This window comes from Phasianus colchicus, chromosome 1 (genome assembly GCF_987193195.1).
Source record: "Phasianus colchicus chromosome 1, bPhaCol1.hap1.1, whole genome shotgun sequence".
NCBI classification, from domain to species: Eukaryota; Metazoa; Chordata; class Aves; order Galliformes; family Phasianidae; genus Phasianus; species Phasianus colchicus.
In genome coordinates this window covers 174,177,532-174,193,858 of record NC_143436.1, presented here as the reverse complement: position 1 = coordinate 174,193,858, position 16,327 = coordinate 174,177,532, and the positions used below count along the sequence as shown (strand labels likewise).

Below are 16,327 nucleotides of genomic sequence, written 5' to 3'. Positions count from 1 at the left end.
TTCTGGACTATCAGGCTATAAATTAATGTGTGAGGGGACCCCTGTGAACCTCCAGCAAAATTCTTTTCTCTACTTCATTTATGGATTTTATATGACATAATGTTTGGATAAAAATAGAGATAAATCAAGGAAACAGAAACTGCACACATATAGGAGCAATATGCTGGTCAAATCTCCCTACCTGTCCTTCCTCTGGTCCAAAAAAAATTGGTTTTGTGGCTGCATAATGGCTAAGCAGTGATTGAAAATTATCTTCTTCAGCCTGGAATAGAGCCTGGAGATGCTCCTGGTGAGTGGGAGATGTGGTGTGAATTCCCCTACACTAAAGGGGAGCTAAATGCTGCTTCTTATGTTTTTGTGTATATTTAAGCCCTCCTCTTATTTCTTTAGTTTTAGTTAAATAAGTAGTACCACTGGGACAAACACTCAATTGAATGAAATGTAGTCATCCTGCCAGTGTTAGATACCTAGTTTCTATGTCAAAATTGGCCATCTGAAATAGGTATCTGAACCTGCACCCTCTTAAGTTGATGACCACATAACCTGAATCTGGCAGAAATAAAAGAATCTGTTTCTCATAGGAAGACACGGCACATACAAAGGGCATCATTTGCTTATTTTATTCTTTTAAGTGATGTGGCAAATGTAAATCTTTGCAGTTCTAAGGGTTTGAATAGAAAAATAATTGTTAAAGAGTTTGACAATTTGAGTTTTGATTTTTTTTTCTCTCAGTATACATAGAGATTTGTTTTAGCTGAACACTAATTTGTCTACAAATTTCTTCTTACATAACAACTGTATTAGTCATCATAAAAAGGGGGAGAGAGACTACATGATATACCCCGGAGTTCAAAATGTATCATTATTGTTGTTTTATTTTTATATTTTATGAATGCTTTATTGAATGTCTCTTTGAAGCAAGTGACTTTGAAAATGAGAAATATCTCGGAGTCTTTGAACAGTTCCAAAATAGATGATAGAATTGCAGAAAAGTGAGGGAGGGACAGATGCTTTCATCTGAAACAGACACAAATTCAGAAACTAATTTGGAAGTGATAAAAATTAATTTGCACACTTTAATTGGAATCAGACTTCTGCATGAAAGAAATGAAGAAGGGTAGGCAGCTTGTGCTAAAACCTGATGGAAATTTTTTCAGGTAAGTATGTTGGACTTGGCCGCTTATCCTCTTGAGCCTCTCTGTGCAACATATGACATTCACCTTCTGACTGGTGTTCTTTAAAAGGATCAATGCTATTTCTCTTTTGTCCCTAGAGCCTGAAATTTCATTGATCTTGGGTCTTGACATTTCTCATTACTTATAGTAACATCCAAGAGGATGGTCACAGGAGGTGTGAGAGTGAACTCTGTTTTTTCCATCTGGAGCTGCACTGACCATAGTAAAACACATTGTCTCTCAGCCCAAATCTTGGTTTATGTACCTTAATAACAGTCTTCACAGGTGCTAATTACCCATCCTCTCCCAGGGAGTGTGTTTGTGTATGTCTGAAAGGGAGGGCACATGCTTCCATAAGGGATCCTTCTCAAGTTAACCTGCACTTTTTTAAGGTGTCACAAAGCATATTTTAATTTTCTTTTTGAGATACCATTTTTGAAACAATTTAAAATTGTGAATGTCTCTGATTTTGTGAATTTGCATTTTGAGAGCATTGCTGTTCAGAACTCTGAATATTCACTCTATTCTTTTATATCCCCTTACATATATACTATAACATGGACTAGGTTAACCTTGAAAAGGCAACAGTTTAAAAATAGCTGTCTTTTGTGCAAGCTGGGCTGGAGTGCTGCTCAAAGGTTCTGCTCAAGCATATTAGTGCACATGCAAACTGCTTTGCAAGTTTAAACCACATACAGCACTTGTAAATGCAATTTAGGTGTTAATTTTTAAAATACAATATCTCAGTACCGTTCTGCCAGAGGAGAAGCTGATGAAAAGTGATGTATAATTTTCACCAGCACCATTTTACTAGTAACCAGAGGCACCTCTCCTAAGACTGCTAGGCAAAGGCAAATGAACCAGTAATTCACCTGAACTAATGTACTAATATCTAGCATTTTATCAACAGATATCTCTGCCCATGTTTTGCTGCATACTCCAAGAGAGTGTTATAGCACAGGGCAGTTCAGTGACTTGCCAAAACTTTTGAAGTAATTTAGTGAAAGAAATAGTAATTGAAGTTGCAAAGGCTCTCATCCAATGGAGTCTGGATACTTGCAAGATGTGTGCAAGTCCACTCACCTTGGTTAACTGTTTGTAGGCATATACAATGTTACTGACATTCCTCAGCTAATAAACCAGTTCTGCCAGAGGTAAGAATATTTTGAATATATGAATATTTTTCTGTCAGCAATCTTTTTTAAAATAAATCACTTCCTCCCATTGAGGCCTTTTTTTTTTTGGCTATTTCCTATTTTGAAGTCATGTCTGTTGGATGTTGCCTTATTTTTTCATCTCGTGCCTGTTTTTTTTCTGACAGTAAAAGTTCAGGAAGAGTACTTCATTGTTACTTCCATTAAAGTGATAATAACTTCTAAGATTTTGTTTTCTGAAGAGTATCTCCTCAAAAATATTAACAGAAAAATCTTTATGTCATATAGATTTTATTTTCAACAAATCAGTCAGCTATAGCCCCGTACTTCCTTCCATGAAAGTCAGAGATGAAGTGGAAGCTAGAAACCTTATGGTCTCATGTTTCTTTAAACAGAAGACCTTCAGATGTGTCCCCAAAACAATTTAAATAATTCCTGGAAAAAGACAGTATGAAAAAAATAGTGACACTGTCCATTCTCCTTCATTTTCATTTTATTCTTACAATGAGAGAGCCCTATTACAGAAGAACCTTATGGTGATATTAAACATAGTATTTTTTCAGAGGGAATGGAAGACGTTTAGAAACACATCACAGATGTGTTTTTTCTTCTGCTCACTAGTAGTTTGGTTCAAAGGTGCTCCTTTGGGGAAATCACAGGGAGTTTACAGTGATGGTATCTCAGCTCATAGATAAGATATTTTTCACCTGCAATTCCCTCAGAGCTGCAGCCTTTGACCCCTGGTTGCATCTATCAGAGGTGATGTGACACTGACAGAATATTTTGCTAGATTTTGAATGATTCCTGGAGTTCACAACTTCTGTCCTTAGCAATAAAATGTAATATGATTGAGATTCTCTTCTCTGTGCTACTGCTTCTCCTGTAGAAAGTATCACTGAGTCTTATTTACCATTAGTGTCTGACTCTTACTCCTAATAAAGATTTTCAATTATTAATTTTTATTTACTGAAAAAGGTCTCAAAGGTCAGAGCAGTTGTTTCTTATAAGCATTTCCCTTTGTAAGACAAGAAGTCAATAAATATTGTCATTTTTCAGATTCTGACATTTTACAGTTTTTTGATTTTATATTATTTTATTATGAAGTGGTGAGGAAAATGTGTTTTTGAAAATTGCATTCTTTCTCTTCCCCTTAAACTTTCTAATCATGAAATAATTCTAGTCATTCAGTATAGTGCTAGTTCCCTTGCAGACTGGTGGCAGCACTATGTTCACCTCTATAATCAGAGTTTAAGTCAAAAAAACCTTTTGGTTTTTTTTTTTCAAGAAGACATACAGAAGAAAGAAAGAAAGAAAGAAAGAAAGAAAGAAAGAAAGAAAGAAAGAAAAGAAAGAAAGAAAGAAAGAAAGAAAGAAAGAAAGAAAGAAAGAAAGAAAGAAAGAAAGAAAGAAAGAAAGAAAGAAAGAAAGAAAAGAATGGAACATTTTGAAGTTAGTTGCATTATATATTTTACTTTTCTATTAGACCACTATTAGAGAAAAGAACATCTCTGAACGAGGTTTTTCAACATCAATGGAGTAAATTGTAAGCATCTAAACCTCTAAATATAGCTATCTTTGATCAGGTGTATTGAACTTCTTCTTTTGTTTCTTCCAAAATCCATCCCTTCCATAGTAATAAAGCCCAGTTTTCAGTTTACACCTTCAATTTCCAGACTAAAAAGATTAGATCTTACAGGGCAGATTAATGATTGGGAAACTAGAATTTGTTGAGATAGCTGTTTTCATTAGCAGTGAAGATAGATTGACTTATCCTGTACTATTTGATCCAAAACTAAAGCCTCAAATCCATGTTTGGTAGTTCTTCTCTGATTGAGAAAATGATAGTAAAACATTTAGAACTATTAGTTAAAATTTTGATAACAGATATGGTTAAGATTATTCAAGAAATACTGTACATTCTCTGTAAAATTTCAAGAACTACTATTATACACTGTTTTGGCTAACTGAATTTTAAGAAAGAACCAGGAGTGTGAATGGAGCAGAGGTGGGTTACTGCAATGACTAAACAGAGGCAAACCTGTCACTTTAAAGAAATATTAGAAGAGTTTGGTGTGTTTAATAAAGTCAAAAGGAAAGGCTGAGAGGGCTGATTTCTTCTGTAAGAATGTGAGCGGGGAAAAGACAAGTGATGGGGTAGATCTGAAGCTGAAGGGCAGTGCTGACACAAGAGCAAAGAGATGTAAGGTAGACAGGAATAGATTCAGACTGAAAATAAAAATATTTCTGTCCTTCAGCGCATTAAAGTTCTGAAACATCCTTCCAAGTCACCTATGTAGCCAGCTATTCATTAATTTATTAACAGCTTTATATGGTGTGAGTTTCTGCAATAAATGAGAATAAATTCATTGACCCACAAAGTTCAATTCAAGCCCATATTCCTAAAGCATATCTTTCAGAAAGCCACACACTATTGCCTAGATACTCCAGTAGTTCCTTTGTTAATTTGTTTTAGTGTTTAACTGTTTTTGCAGGTAGGATACTGCATTTTATTGCAGGGTTGAAATATGTGCATCCATTCACCCAATGGACCTTGTCCTGCCATTAGCTGTAAGATAAATTGCTTGGCTATTGGACATCTTTTATACATTTAACTCCCCAGCTGTGGTCACCAAGTCACCGCTCTGCTGCATGTGCAGTGAAGAGAGAAAACACTTTAAATGCTGTGCAACCTCCTTTCCTACTCTTTATCAGTTGTGTGACCCTACTTGGAGCCCATTTCTGAAAATGTGAGCACAATTTCCTTTATGATCTATAGAGCACGATAATTCCTGACCCCTGTTTGCTATTTTAGGGTATTGCAATGAAAGCTAATGTTGAGGAAGTTTTGCATTGTGACTCCAATAAATCCTCCTTTATCTCATTGCTTTCCCAACCAAAATCACCTCCCCAGTGGGCAGAGCTTGTGTTTGTACAGAAGCATCAACTTTCTACCTGTTTGCGCTCAAAATAAACAAAATAATGAAAATGCATTTGGCAACTTTGCTGTTTAACTGGACAGTGCAGAGCATGCTGTAATAATTATTATCACTCTTCATTGTACAGTAGCTTATGAATCCTTGTATCAGCTGTTTATTATGACATCTTACCAGCAAAGATTTGATATTGTCCTACGGATGAAGTTACTGTCTAGAGATTGATTCCCATCTACCAGTACAATAAGTCAGTATCCATTATCCTAATGTCAAGCTCCTAGTCAATACCCTCCTGTTGACAGAAAATGTTCAAAACTGTCGTTGAACCTGCTTCTGTATTATAGTTCTGTCCTTGGTCAGTTCCATATAAAACAGATTGAAATCAAACCCCCACACTCCTGAGTCAAATATTCTAAAAAAATATACAGGAGGCCATTTTAAAATAACCATCTCTATCAACTGTACCTGTCATCCTGTCCAAAGCAGATAAGAAGCTTGCTTGACAAGACTCCCATTCCAGTACAGCATGGTGACTGGCATTAATGAGATTTTTGCTTCCAATTCATTGAGAGAACTCTGGGTTCCCCAGTTTGTCATTTTGTGGGGGGTTAATGTTTTGTTTTGTTTGTTTGTTTGTTTGTTTGTTCTTGGAATTTCATTTGTACAAACTAAATATAGGTAGATGAATTCTCTGTTATCTAGCATGTTGCTAATTTTTTGTTACTGCATAACTTTTCCTTGCCTGGTAAAGTGATATCAAATACTCAGTAATTCCTTACTGCATACAGAAGCTTTACTCGTGTGATGTCATCATCTGCTATTATTGGAAACAAGAGAAGTGTTGCTGTTTGTCACATAAATGTTCCATAACAGTCCACTTGTTTGAATCCACAATAAAATATGTTTTTCTCCTACATACAGAAAAGAAAGGTTTAGGGAGCAGTCTATCCTACTCTTTAAAATTAAATGTGATTATAATGGCATATGTATCCACAGTGATATATATAAAATGATGTCTATTCATAACCATCTCTAGCTATAATTTTAATCTATAAGCATTCAGTGTGACTCTAAATCAATAATGTCTATGCAACGGCAGTATCTTTCCAGTGCAGTGCAGTTTCTCCTCTCTTCCCCCTACTCCAGTTTCATGAAACAAATTATGATCATTAATATAAGAACATCCTCAACTCCTCCTACTCCTTAGGTTCCTAGCAGAAGGCTACAGACAGGTATGTTTGATAGCAGGTATTTGTGTTACAGATGCTCAGAAACCTAGGTATGAAGTATTTAAACAGATGGTGCATTTCTTTTATGCTTATTGATTGAAGGCAAATTACAGCACTGTTCTTTTGTTGTTAAGATTGGTTTGTTTTGCCATTTGTCTGTTCTTTTCTTTTTTTTTTTTTTCCTAACAGGTGATTATCCTGCTCCTCGGGCTGTTCTGACTGGTCACGACCACGAAGTTGTCTGTGTGTCAGTCTGTGCAGAGCTGGGACTTGTTATCAGTGGTGCTAAAGGTTAGAAATACTTTTATTATTTAAGTCTTTAGAGCCTTTCTGAATGGTGTTTTCCAGTATTCCTTTAAGCTAGACAGACTTCAGTTATCCCAAGTCTCCTCTACCAAGATGTTCTGCAGTTCTGGGAGAATTTGTAGCTGCTTACTCTGAGCATTATTCCTTACTATCCGTACTTATGAGGCTTAGAAACAAATAGTTAATGTTTCCAGCAATCAGCCTGTACTACAATTACCTACAGATTTGGAAGAGAATTGTTAATAGAGACCTGTATCTGGGGTACAGCCTGCTTAGAATTCTCCACCCTGATCTTAATTAAATGGCAATTTGCAGACTGACCTCAGTCTCCTTGGCAATGAAAGCTGTGTCTATTTGCTTTGTTTTGGAATCCTTTGACAGCATTTCACCCAGCAGACTTTTTGGTGGATAGGTTTCCAAATAATCAGGAATTTGCATGTTTGTTGTTACACCTCTTCCATTAAAATTTTTGGGCCATCTGTTCACACACTTTATTGCTTATTTATAGAATCCAGAGTATCCAACAGTCACTAATGTAAACATTCAAAATACCTTTCCAAACCTGCAGCAAACTTCTGTACAACTCTGGACATCAATGTAAATAAAACACTCATCTAAATGAGTTGTTGCTTGATCTTTCCCTATTCTGCCCACCTTCTCCTTTTCCACATGTTCACTTTTTTTCTTCCTCTGTCCTCTCTCATTTAGTTTCCTTTCTTCATTTGGAAAACTGCATGTCTTTTTCTGTCATCCTTTACTCTTTGCCTCATCTTCCTCCAGGGTGTAGCTCTTACTTTCTTTTGAGGTATACTATCCCTTCTTATTTCCTTATTTTACACTAGCTTTGTCATTCTTTAAAGGTTCTTATTTCCCGTGTCTCATTTCCACTCCACTCCTGGATCTTTATTCAACCACTTGTTTTTTTCTACTTACATTAATATCTTTTTTGTACTTTATTAATAGAGTCAAAGAATCACTGAATGGCTTAGGTTGGAAAAAAACCTTAAAAAACACCAGGTTCCAGTGTCCTGCCCTGGGCGAGAACACACTTCCCACAAGACCAGCTTTTTGAAAGCCCAGTCCAGCCTGGCCTTGAACACCTCTAGGAACGGGGCATTCAGTTTCTCTGGGCAACCTCTTCCAGTGCCTCACCACCCTCATCACGAGGAATTTTTTCCTAATGTCTAATCTAAATCTCCCTCTTTTAGTTTAAAGCCATTGCCCTTTGTCCTATCACTACAATCCCTTATAAAGGGTCCCTCTCCAGATTTCCTGTAGGTTCTCTATGGGTACTGAAAGGCCACAACGAGATCTTCCCAGAGCCTTCTCCAGACTGAGCAGCCCCAGTTGTCTCAGCCTGTTCTCAAGGGGAGGTGTTTTGTTCATCACTGTGGATATCCTTGAATTCCTTTTTAAAGCTTGATGCTTTTGAGGAGAAGAAGATTGGAGACTAGGAAAAATTTGTTCTCAGAAAGAGAGGCACTGCACTGGCACAGGCTGCCCAGAGAGGTGGTAGAATCACCATCCCTGGAGATTTTCAAGTACTGTGTAGATGTGGCACTGAGAGACATTTTTAGTGGGCATGGTTGATGGGCTGACAGCTGGACTTGTTGATCTTAAGGGTCTTTTTCAACCTTAAAGATTCTGTGATTTTTGAAGGCTATTTTTGAGTGCTATTCCTGCCCACCTTAGTTCACAGCTGGATTATCATCTTTCATACAGACTTGGAGAATGACATTTACTTTCAAAGTTGAATATGAAACTTTTGGGTAAAGATATTTTTAACAAGAATTGCTAATGGGTCATTAACTCTAGTAATGACTTACTACATAACTGTGGTAGGTGAAGTCAGTGAAGTCATTTATGAAAAAAATACACTGAAGGACTCTGAACCTAATTTTGTCTTGCAACACTGCTATTTCCTTGTCTTTTAAGGCAGCCTTATACATTTTTGCTGTCAAAGTACCCTTTTCAACTATCTTGTTGCAAATTTCCTCTTATTAGGATAGCTGAGGTTTGTTCTAAGTTACCTTTTGCTTCCTTCAGTATGCAGTGCTTTAGAAACATCTATTTTTAGAGCTAAATGCTCCTGGGGGTCAAATCCAGAATATACTTGTAATAAATCTGGAGAGTTGGACGCCCATCCTGTCAGATCCTATTCTCTGGGTTACTCTTCTTACATTTCCCATTACTTTATAGACTATTCCATACATCATTATATAGAGAAAATCTTTTCTTTTTTTTTTTTTTAATCATGACTGTTTTCCAGCAGATGCTTGTTTAAAGGCTTTTTATTCATTTTCTGTCCAGTTGCTTTCCATTTTCTATTACAGCATTTCATTACAGTGCTGTGTGGCACATCACTGCTGTGTGTGCTCCCTCACAGGGAGTCTTCCCTCCCTTTGTCACCTCCATCACACACGCAGACATTCTGACAACCTGTGCTGGGGCAGGGAGGCAATGTGAATAAGGATCCTCTGAGAAAATCCTGTGCCTCAGGTTGATGTCTGCATTTTCCTGTGCAACATTAACAGAAAAAGAGTGGGCAGTTTGTGTGCCTTTACACCAGAATCTGAAATGTGAAGATTTTGTTGTGTGCCTTTTTCATGCCCAAGAACAATCAGCTGAGCTATTTGTCAGGATACTTAAGTGGGAAGATATTACACTTTTCTTTTAGAAAATCTAACATGGTATTTATTCTGAAACTGGAAGCATCATTGGCATTACAGCATTTCCAAAGCTAGAATTCAACAATTTGAGAAAATAAATTAATTTTATTGCAGATTCATTCTGTAGACCTAGTCAGACTCAGAGTCTCTCTGCAGAAGGCTTGTTGCAAACACAGATAAGGAAATGCACCGGAGGGCTCACAGACAAGTGCATGAATGCTGTGATTTGTTCTACCTGGGCAAACCCAGCCATAGTGTTATTTTCAGAGAAGTTAGAAGGGCTTAATGTGAGGTGGCTGAGTCTGCCAGCATGAATTTACTTTGAGGGTCATGAGCTGACTGTACAAGGAAGAGATAACTGTGATGGTCCAGGGATATTCAGTGATTCGTTAAAAAAAGTATTTATTATTTACTGTGACTCAGACTTTTAGAAGGGGTGCACATCTCACTTTCAAAAGAGCATTTCTCGCAGATTTTGAAATGGAGATATTATAGTGTTGCATCTTAAAATGTACCTTGTAGAATTCGCAGCTCAGTTTCTCTTTCATCAGCAATAAAAAGAAAAGACATTAAAATCTCATATCAAAGTCTCTCTGGAGTAATGGAATTATAGTGTGGTCTTCTGAAATCTCTTACAGTCCCAATATCACAGTTACATTGCTGTCTGTCAGATGATGCCTATTGTTAAACCAATGAAATCTATGACTGAAATCCATGCATATAATACACTCATTGTGGGAGAGGACCTACAGAATCTGCCATTGACTATAAGAGGAATATGTGGTGATACGGTTATATGCCCCCTGGGAGTTGCTCCTACTAGTCACTGATAGGGCCCCATCTGTTTAATGTGAATGGGCATGCTGAGAAGAGTTCATGTTCTTGGAGGAAAGACCAAAGCCTTTAAATACTTGGAAAAATATCCCGATATTTCAGAAGCAGATCAATGACAACTGCTACCATTTAAGGAAATAAAGAACTACCATATTTAGACACATATTTATTTTCTTAATTTTATTCCTTAATTCTTGCATTCTCTTTTCTGTTTTCTATTTTATGTTCTTTGAGTCAGGATTGCATCTTCTCATAACTATGCAGGACTAAAATGATATAAATGTGTATTATGCATTGCCTCTGTGCACAGTTTATGTAGTTTGTATAACCAGGAAAATATGATATATTATCTTTTCACATACAGAAGGTCCTTGTCTGGTACACACAATTACTGGAGATTTGCTGAGAGCCCTGGAAGGAACGGAAAACTGCTTGTATCCTCGCTTAATTTCAGTTTCTAGTGAAGGTCACTGCATCATCTACTATGAACGAGGACGGTTCAGCAATTTCAGCATTAATGGAAAACTCTTAGCTCAGATGGAGATCAATGATTCAACCAGGGTAAATCTAAATACAAATAAATACTTGTCGTGTCTTGCTTTTATTTATTAAAATAAATTGAATTTATTTGCAGTGTGTTTTAAAGGAAATCACACATGTAAAGTTTCCACCTCCCAGCTGAGTCATATTCAAACACAAACGCTCTCATCTCCATCTCCAAATGTGAAAGTGCACATGAGCATTTTCGGAGTGAAAAAGAACAAATTCTATGTGATCCCTTACAATTCCTGGAATTTTTGTTTGGAATTATATTCAAGTGGGAAACGTTTTTTAAAAACAAAATACTCAGAAAGAAGTCCATTCTTCATTTATTTGTCCAGACATGAATTCTTGCCTTCGGGGCTCTGCTCTGTGAAGAGCACTTGAAGCAGCATTAGGAATGCAGATCGCTGCCCTGCATCAGGTGTTATTGATGGTATCTAGCATTGTGGAACAGAGAAATGTTATGTGCTTAACTCAAGTCTTGGCATAAATACTGGAAAATGTGTTGGGTTTTTGTTGTTGTTCTTGTTGGTTATTTATCATACCAAAAACCATATAATTGTTTTATTTAAAATTTGGAGATCCCAAATTTATTCGTTTTTTTTTTTTTTTTTTATTTGGAAGAAAGAGAAGTGCGAGACTTTTTCTTCAAATTTAAAGGGCAGAGTACAAGAAGTGCTTGTAAGTTGACTAAATTTAAGTAATGATCATTCTCCATAAAAGCTAACTGTGTACCTTGGTTTTGTCATATTTATCTGAAGGCCATTCTCCTGAGCAGTGATGGGCAGAACTTGGTGACAGGGGGAGACAACGGTGTGGTGGAGGTATGGCAGGCCTGTGACTTCAAGCAGCTCTATATCTACCCTGGCTGTGATGCTGGCATTAGAGCTATGGATCTGTCTCATGATCAGAGGTGAATTTTTCCTTCATATGTATGTAAAGAGTAAAATTGCACATGCTATAGATCTCTGTTAATGTTAAAGTATGATTTTAAAGTATAAATTAAGAGGATATGATATGAAATCATTACGCGTGTTATTATCTGGTTGACTTGTTTTAATCAACATGTTGTCTGATCCTTGATTCTCATAATACCAGCAGTTAACTTCAAGGCAAGATCTTATTTCACTGAAATCAGTAAGCCAGAGCTTCAGCCAGCAGAATATTAGTAAAATTGCATTAATTTCAGAACACACAAACAACCAGACTGGATCAGACTGCAGTAGTACCAATTAACAAATGCTTTGAAAAAAAGTTCAAAAGTTCAGCATTGAAGAGCTTGAGAACTTACTGGGGTTGCGGGTGGACTCTAATATGCAGTACTGCCAGGGATTTATCCACCAGGAATGGATATGGACCTTTCTTTTTAACCTTCTCTGAGCAGTGGAGGTGCAGCGTACAAGTGCACAAGATATTTGCAGTGACTGCTGTGGCACTGGAATGCACAGTGCAAATATAAATATATATGAACCTGGTTTGTAACTTTACTACTGTAATATGTTAATGGTATAAACCTGTATGTTGCATTTATGCAGGGTTATGAATGGATTTGCTGTTTACATCATGTGTGAGTTGACATTTATTAATATACAGATTCATAAAAAAAATTACTAAGACATGAGAAAAATCATACAGCAGTCATATCCATTTATTTTTTCTTACACTTTCCAGCATTCTTATGCTATGTACCCATTTTGTAAAGCAATAAAAAGCTACAAACCAAGTACCCACCTAATTTATTCATGTATGAGTAGATGACGAGAAACAAGATTTTTGTCTCAAACAATCTAATCAAAACCTAACTTACTGGAAAAGGCCTATTTGCTGCTGGAGCTTTGCCAGTTTATGTATGCAGTACTGTGCTGTGTTCTAAGAGATTTATTTATACTGTGAAAAATTCTAGCCTATTTTCTCTACCCCTGATTGTAATATTAGGTTGGGAAGCTCCAGCTGTGCAAAGTGCTTTAAGTATCTGCTTAGCTCTGGTTGCATAATTAAGCAGAGAATGGATTTTGTACGGTTTGATAGAAGTGGTGATAGATATCTAATCCAATTTTAGAATTCAGCTACCAGAATTAGAGGGTATAGGATAACTGGAAAATCATCTCAACCATTGCCACCAGAACTACATAAGTATAGGTGTAAATTTCAATATAAAGCTTTTTAGGAGAGCCAGAGTGTGATCAGCTTACATGAAGCTATGATAACAAGCTTCCATAATAACTAGTGAAGATTTACTCAGTACAGTCTGTGGAGTCCAGAGGACAATTTAGCTCACCCAAGTACACCTCCACTGTCCTGTAGAGAGTTCGTGTCAAGTTGCACAGAGAGTACTGATTAGGTCCCTAGTTTAGTTTCCACCCCATAGCCAGTTAGTATTGTTCGAGATGCTTTGGAGGTTTGAGCTACATACAAAGGATGGCACATGTGGCAGATGTCCTAGTAAAGGCTCACACACTTCCAGAGGGGCACCTAGAAACAAGGCAAGATAAAGAAGGCCATCTCAAATTATACTTTTACCTATGTGGAAGTGAATAAATGGAGTTCTGGACCTCCTTTGGCCATAATGGGAATGTGGGAATTGGGCTTATATGTAGATACTTAAATTTAGTGTCTCTGTAGCAAACTGAGTGCATTTATGAAGTTTACTTCCACACAACGTTGCTGAAGAGCCTCATTCTTTTGCCTTTTTAAGTGTTTATTTCAAGCCATACTTTGAGAAGGTAAAAGAGGACTAACACAAACACCTGTCTTTTTCAGAACTCTAATTACTGGCATGGCTTCTGGCAGCATCGTAGCTTTCAATATAGATTTTAACCGGTGGCATTATGAACATCAGAACAGATACTGAAGCGGAACGAAGAACTGAAAGCCCAGGTAAAGCTGAGAGCACAAGTGCTGCAATGAAAGGTGTAGTCTCTGGTGGAAAACCACGTCTGCATTGACCTCCGTTGTACATTCCATTACACCCAGCAATAGCTGTACATTGTAGTCAGCAACCATTTTACTTTGTGTGTTTTTTCACAACTGAACACCAGCTGCTGAAAAGCAAGCTTGTATCATGTAAATTATATGAATTAGGAGATGTTTTGGTAATTATTTCATATATCTTTGTTTATTGAGAAAAGGTAGTAGGATGCGCCACAAGAGACTTTTGCAAATTCTGAGGAACCTCGTGTCCAGTTGTTTCAATGTTTAGGCTATGAACCTAACATGCATCCCATCTCCAGCCTCTTTTCAAGCTGAGATAAAATAAAAAAAAAAAAAAAATACGTTTGATACTTTGTACATCAGATGCACATCTTAACTTTAAAGGGATACTTTTGTAAAAGTAAAACCTTGTATAAAGAACAAAACCGTTTCTTAATTTTATTGTGGAGTTACAACTTGCATGTACTTTAAACCTGATGTCTTGAAGGAGCAGGTGCATTCTCACAAATCAAACTGGAGATCTGCCTGAGGGTATAGCTTGTGTTAAAGGGTTGAATTTGGGCGCAAACAGTAATTTTAACATTTTCACCAACACATGTTTTTCACTTTTTGAATCTAAACTTTACCCCTTTTAAGTGGAGTTCTGCTCATGAAGCATTTGGATAAAAAGCCATCATTTGCCATATTTATACTTTATACAGTAGAAATTAAATTCCTCCTTTTAAAATTAAAGACTAGATAGAAAGAGAGCAAAGAGGGGAAGTTCAGTTTCATGATTTGCAATGCTTAATGATTCCCAGTACAAAGTTCTGTACTTCTGGATTGCTAGCATTTGGCAAGGAAACCATTGGGCGAGAGAGCCTCAAATGATGTTTTTCCCTTATTTTCCTCTGAGCAGCTTGGTTTCTTCAACAGCCTTAGCTTCATTGTGGAGGTGACTGAGGTTAATCTTTTCGGTTCTTCTAAAAATCTCACCTGAAGCCACTCAGACTAAGGCACTTCATGTTTTACAATACTGTAATGATAACTATCAGAATAATTTTCTGCACATTGTACTGATCAAATTACACACCCAGGGGTATATACACTTTAATTCATGTTTCTTCTTTGTATATTTGGTGACTGTATTGTCATAGATGTACATATTGTGTCGGTAGGGCTATGAGGCATGTAACAGGAATGTAATTTTCTCAGAATTTACACTCATTTGCAGTCATTTATTTAAAAAGATAATGGATTCTTTGTATTGGCACTTTGCACCAGAAACATATCATTATTTATTGATGTGATTACTTATTTGTTCTCCACCTTGTATTAGTAAGTTTAGCACTGAATTTCCTTCTTCATTGTTGTTTGTATTTATAAGGTTCGGCAATCATGGGGATCATCCTAATGATTAAGTTATTCATCACCAGTCTGTAAGCAATATCTTGAGTTTGTAGCTTAGAATTGGGAGAATATTGAACATCTGGAAGACAAGTTCATTTCATCTTGAGATCATGGTGAAATATTTTGGATATATAAATTCCTTAAGCTATTGTAACCATGTTTTATTGCAAAGATGTAAAATATGCCAGATGTGTGTGAGTTGGAAATCAAAAAGAAAAATAAAATATGCAAAGAATTCAGTGATAGTTATTCATTTCAATGAACTTTTTGCATTATCATTAGGAACAATTATTTTAAGAAATCATTCCTTACATACAGATTAAATGCCAAAAATCATGCATGGCTGGATTGTATTTTCTGGGGCATCAGGAAATGAAAGCGAGGTTATGGTGTGTTTTTCAACTGTTTTGGATTGCAAGTACATGAAAAGAAACTACCAAAAATACTTTGGTCAGCAGAAGGATCATTGTGAACAGGTAATAACCTTGTATAGTAGACCTCACAGAAAGCAAAGATCTGATGAGAGCCATTTTGAGTATCTCTTACTATCTGATAAGATTGAATTAATTTCAGCTTAGATTAGACTTCAGAAGTTAGATATCTACAGTCCATGCACAGCAGAACAAAACAGGTGGATTAAATCACATTTTGGAAGTGCCGAGGTCCCTACAAAGGTTCAACAAGTACTTGTAGATAGGTAGCTATCTAAATGTCAGACATCTGATTTAAGGTAGCAAAAGTGGGCAAAATACTTTCCTTAAAATTAGAAAATTCTTGATTGACTACAATGCAGAATAACAGCCAACACTTCAATTTGCCAACCTATTGATAGTCGTTTCATTTGTAAGCAGTGTTCTGTAAACAAGTATCAAAATAAACTAAAACCACTGTTTTATAACCTTATTAGAGTTCGGTATGCAGTGTAGTAGATGCCTATTTCTATCAACCAGTGTTTGAAGCAGATGACTTATGTTGGTTGTTTTGGGGCTGGAATGGAGACAAGAGAATAGATTAGTATGTTAAGAGTGTTATTTGAAACAGTTTTATATCCTAACCTCCAGTCCATCAATGTAGAGTTACCTGACCTTTGTCACACTTCATAAACTAAAATGAGGGATTAAAAAAAAATACAAGTGCCATTCAATAATAACAAAATAATAAATT

General features: G+C 36.5%; 1 protein-coding gene across 5 annotated transcripts in view; it reads left to right on the top strand.

Annotated features, from left to right (window-relative positions):
* NBEA (neurobeachin) overlaps window positions 1–15,786 on the top strand; it is a 472,765-nt gene extending 456,979 nt beyond the window's left edge. For 3 of the 5 annotated variants that reach the window (XM_090133133.1, XM_090133125.1, XM_090133137.1), the window contains 4 exons: window positions 6,681–6,782; window positions 10,665–10,861; window positions 11,605–11,756; window positions 13,604–15,784. In XM_090133133.1, the coding sequence (XP_089989259.1) occupies window positions 6,681–6,782; window positions 10,665–10,861; window positions 11,605–11,756; window positions 13,604–13,694 (542 nt within the window). In that variant the 3' untranslated portion in view covers window positions 13,695–15,784. Of the gene's footprint in view, window positions 1–6,680; window positions 6,783–10,664; window positions 10,862–11,604; window positions 11,757–13,603 lie in introns of all 5 variants that reach the window. The other 2 variants (XM_090133132.1, XM_090133143.1) reach the window with 2 other exon arrangements.
* The last annotated feature ends 541 nt before the right edge of the window (window positions 15,787–16,327 follow it).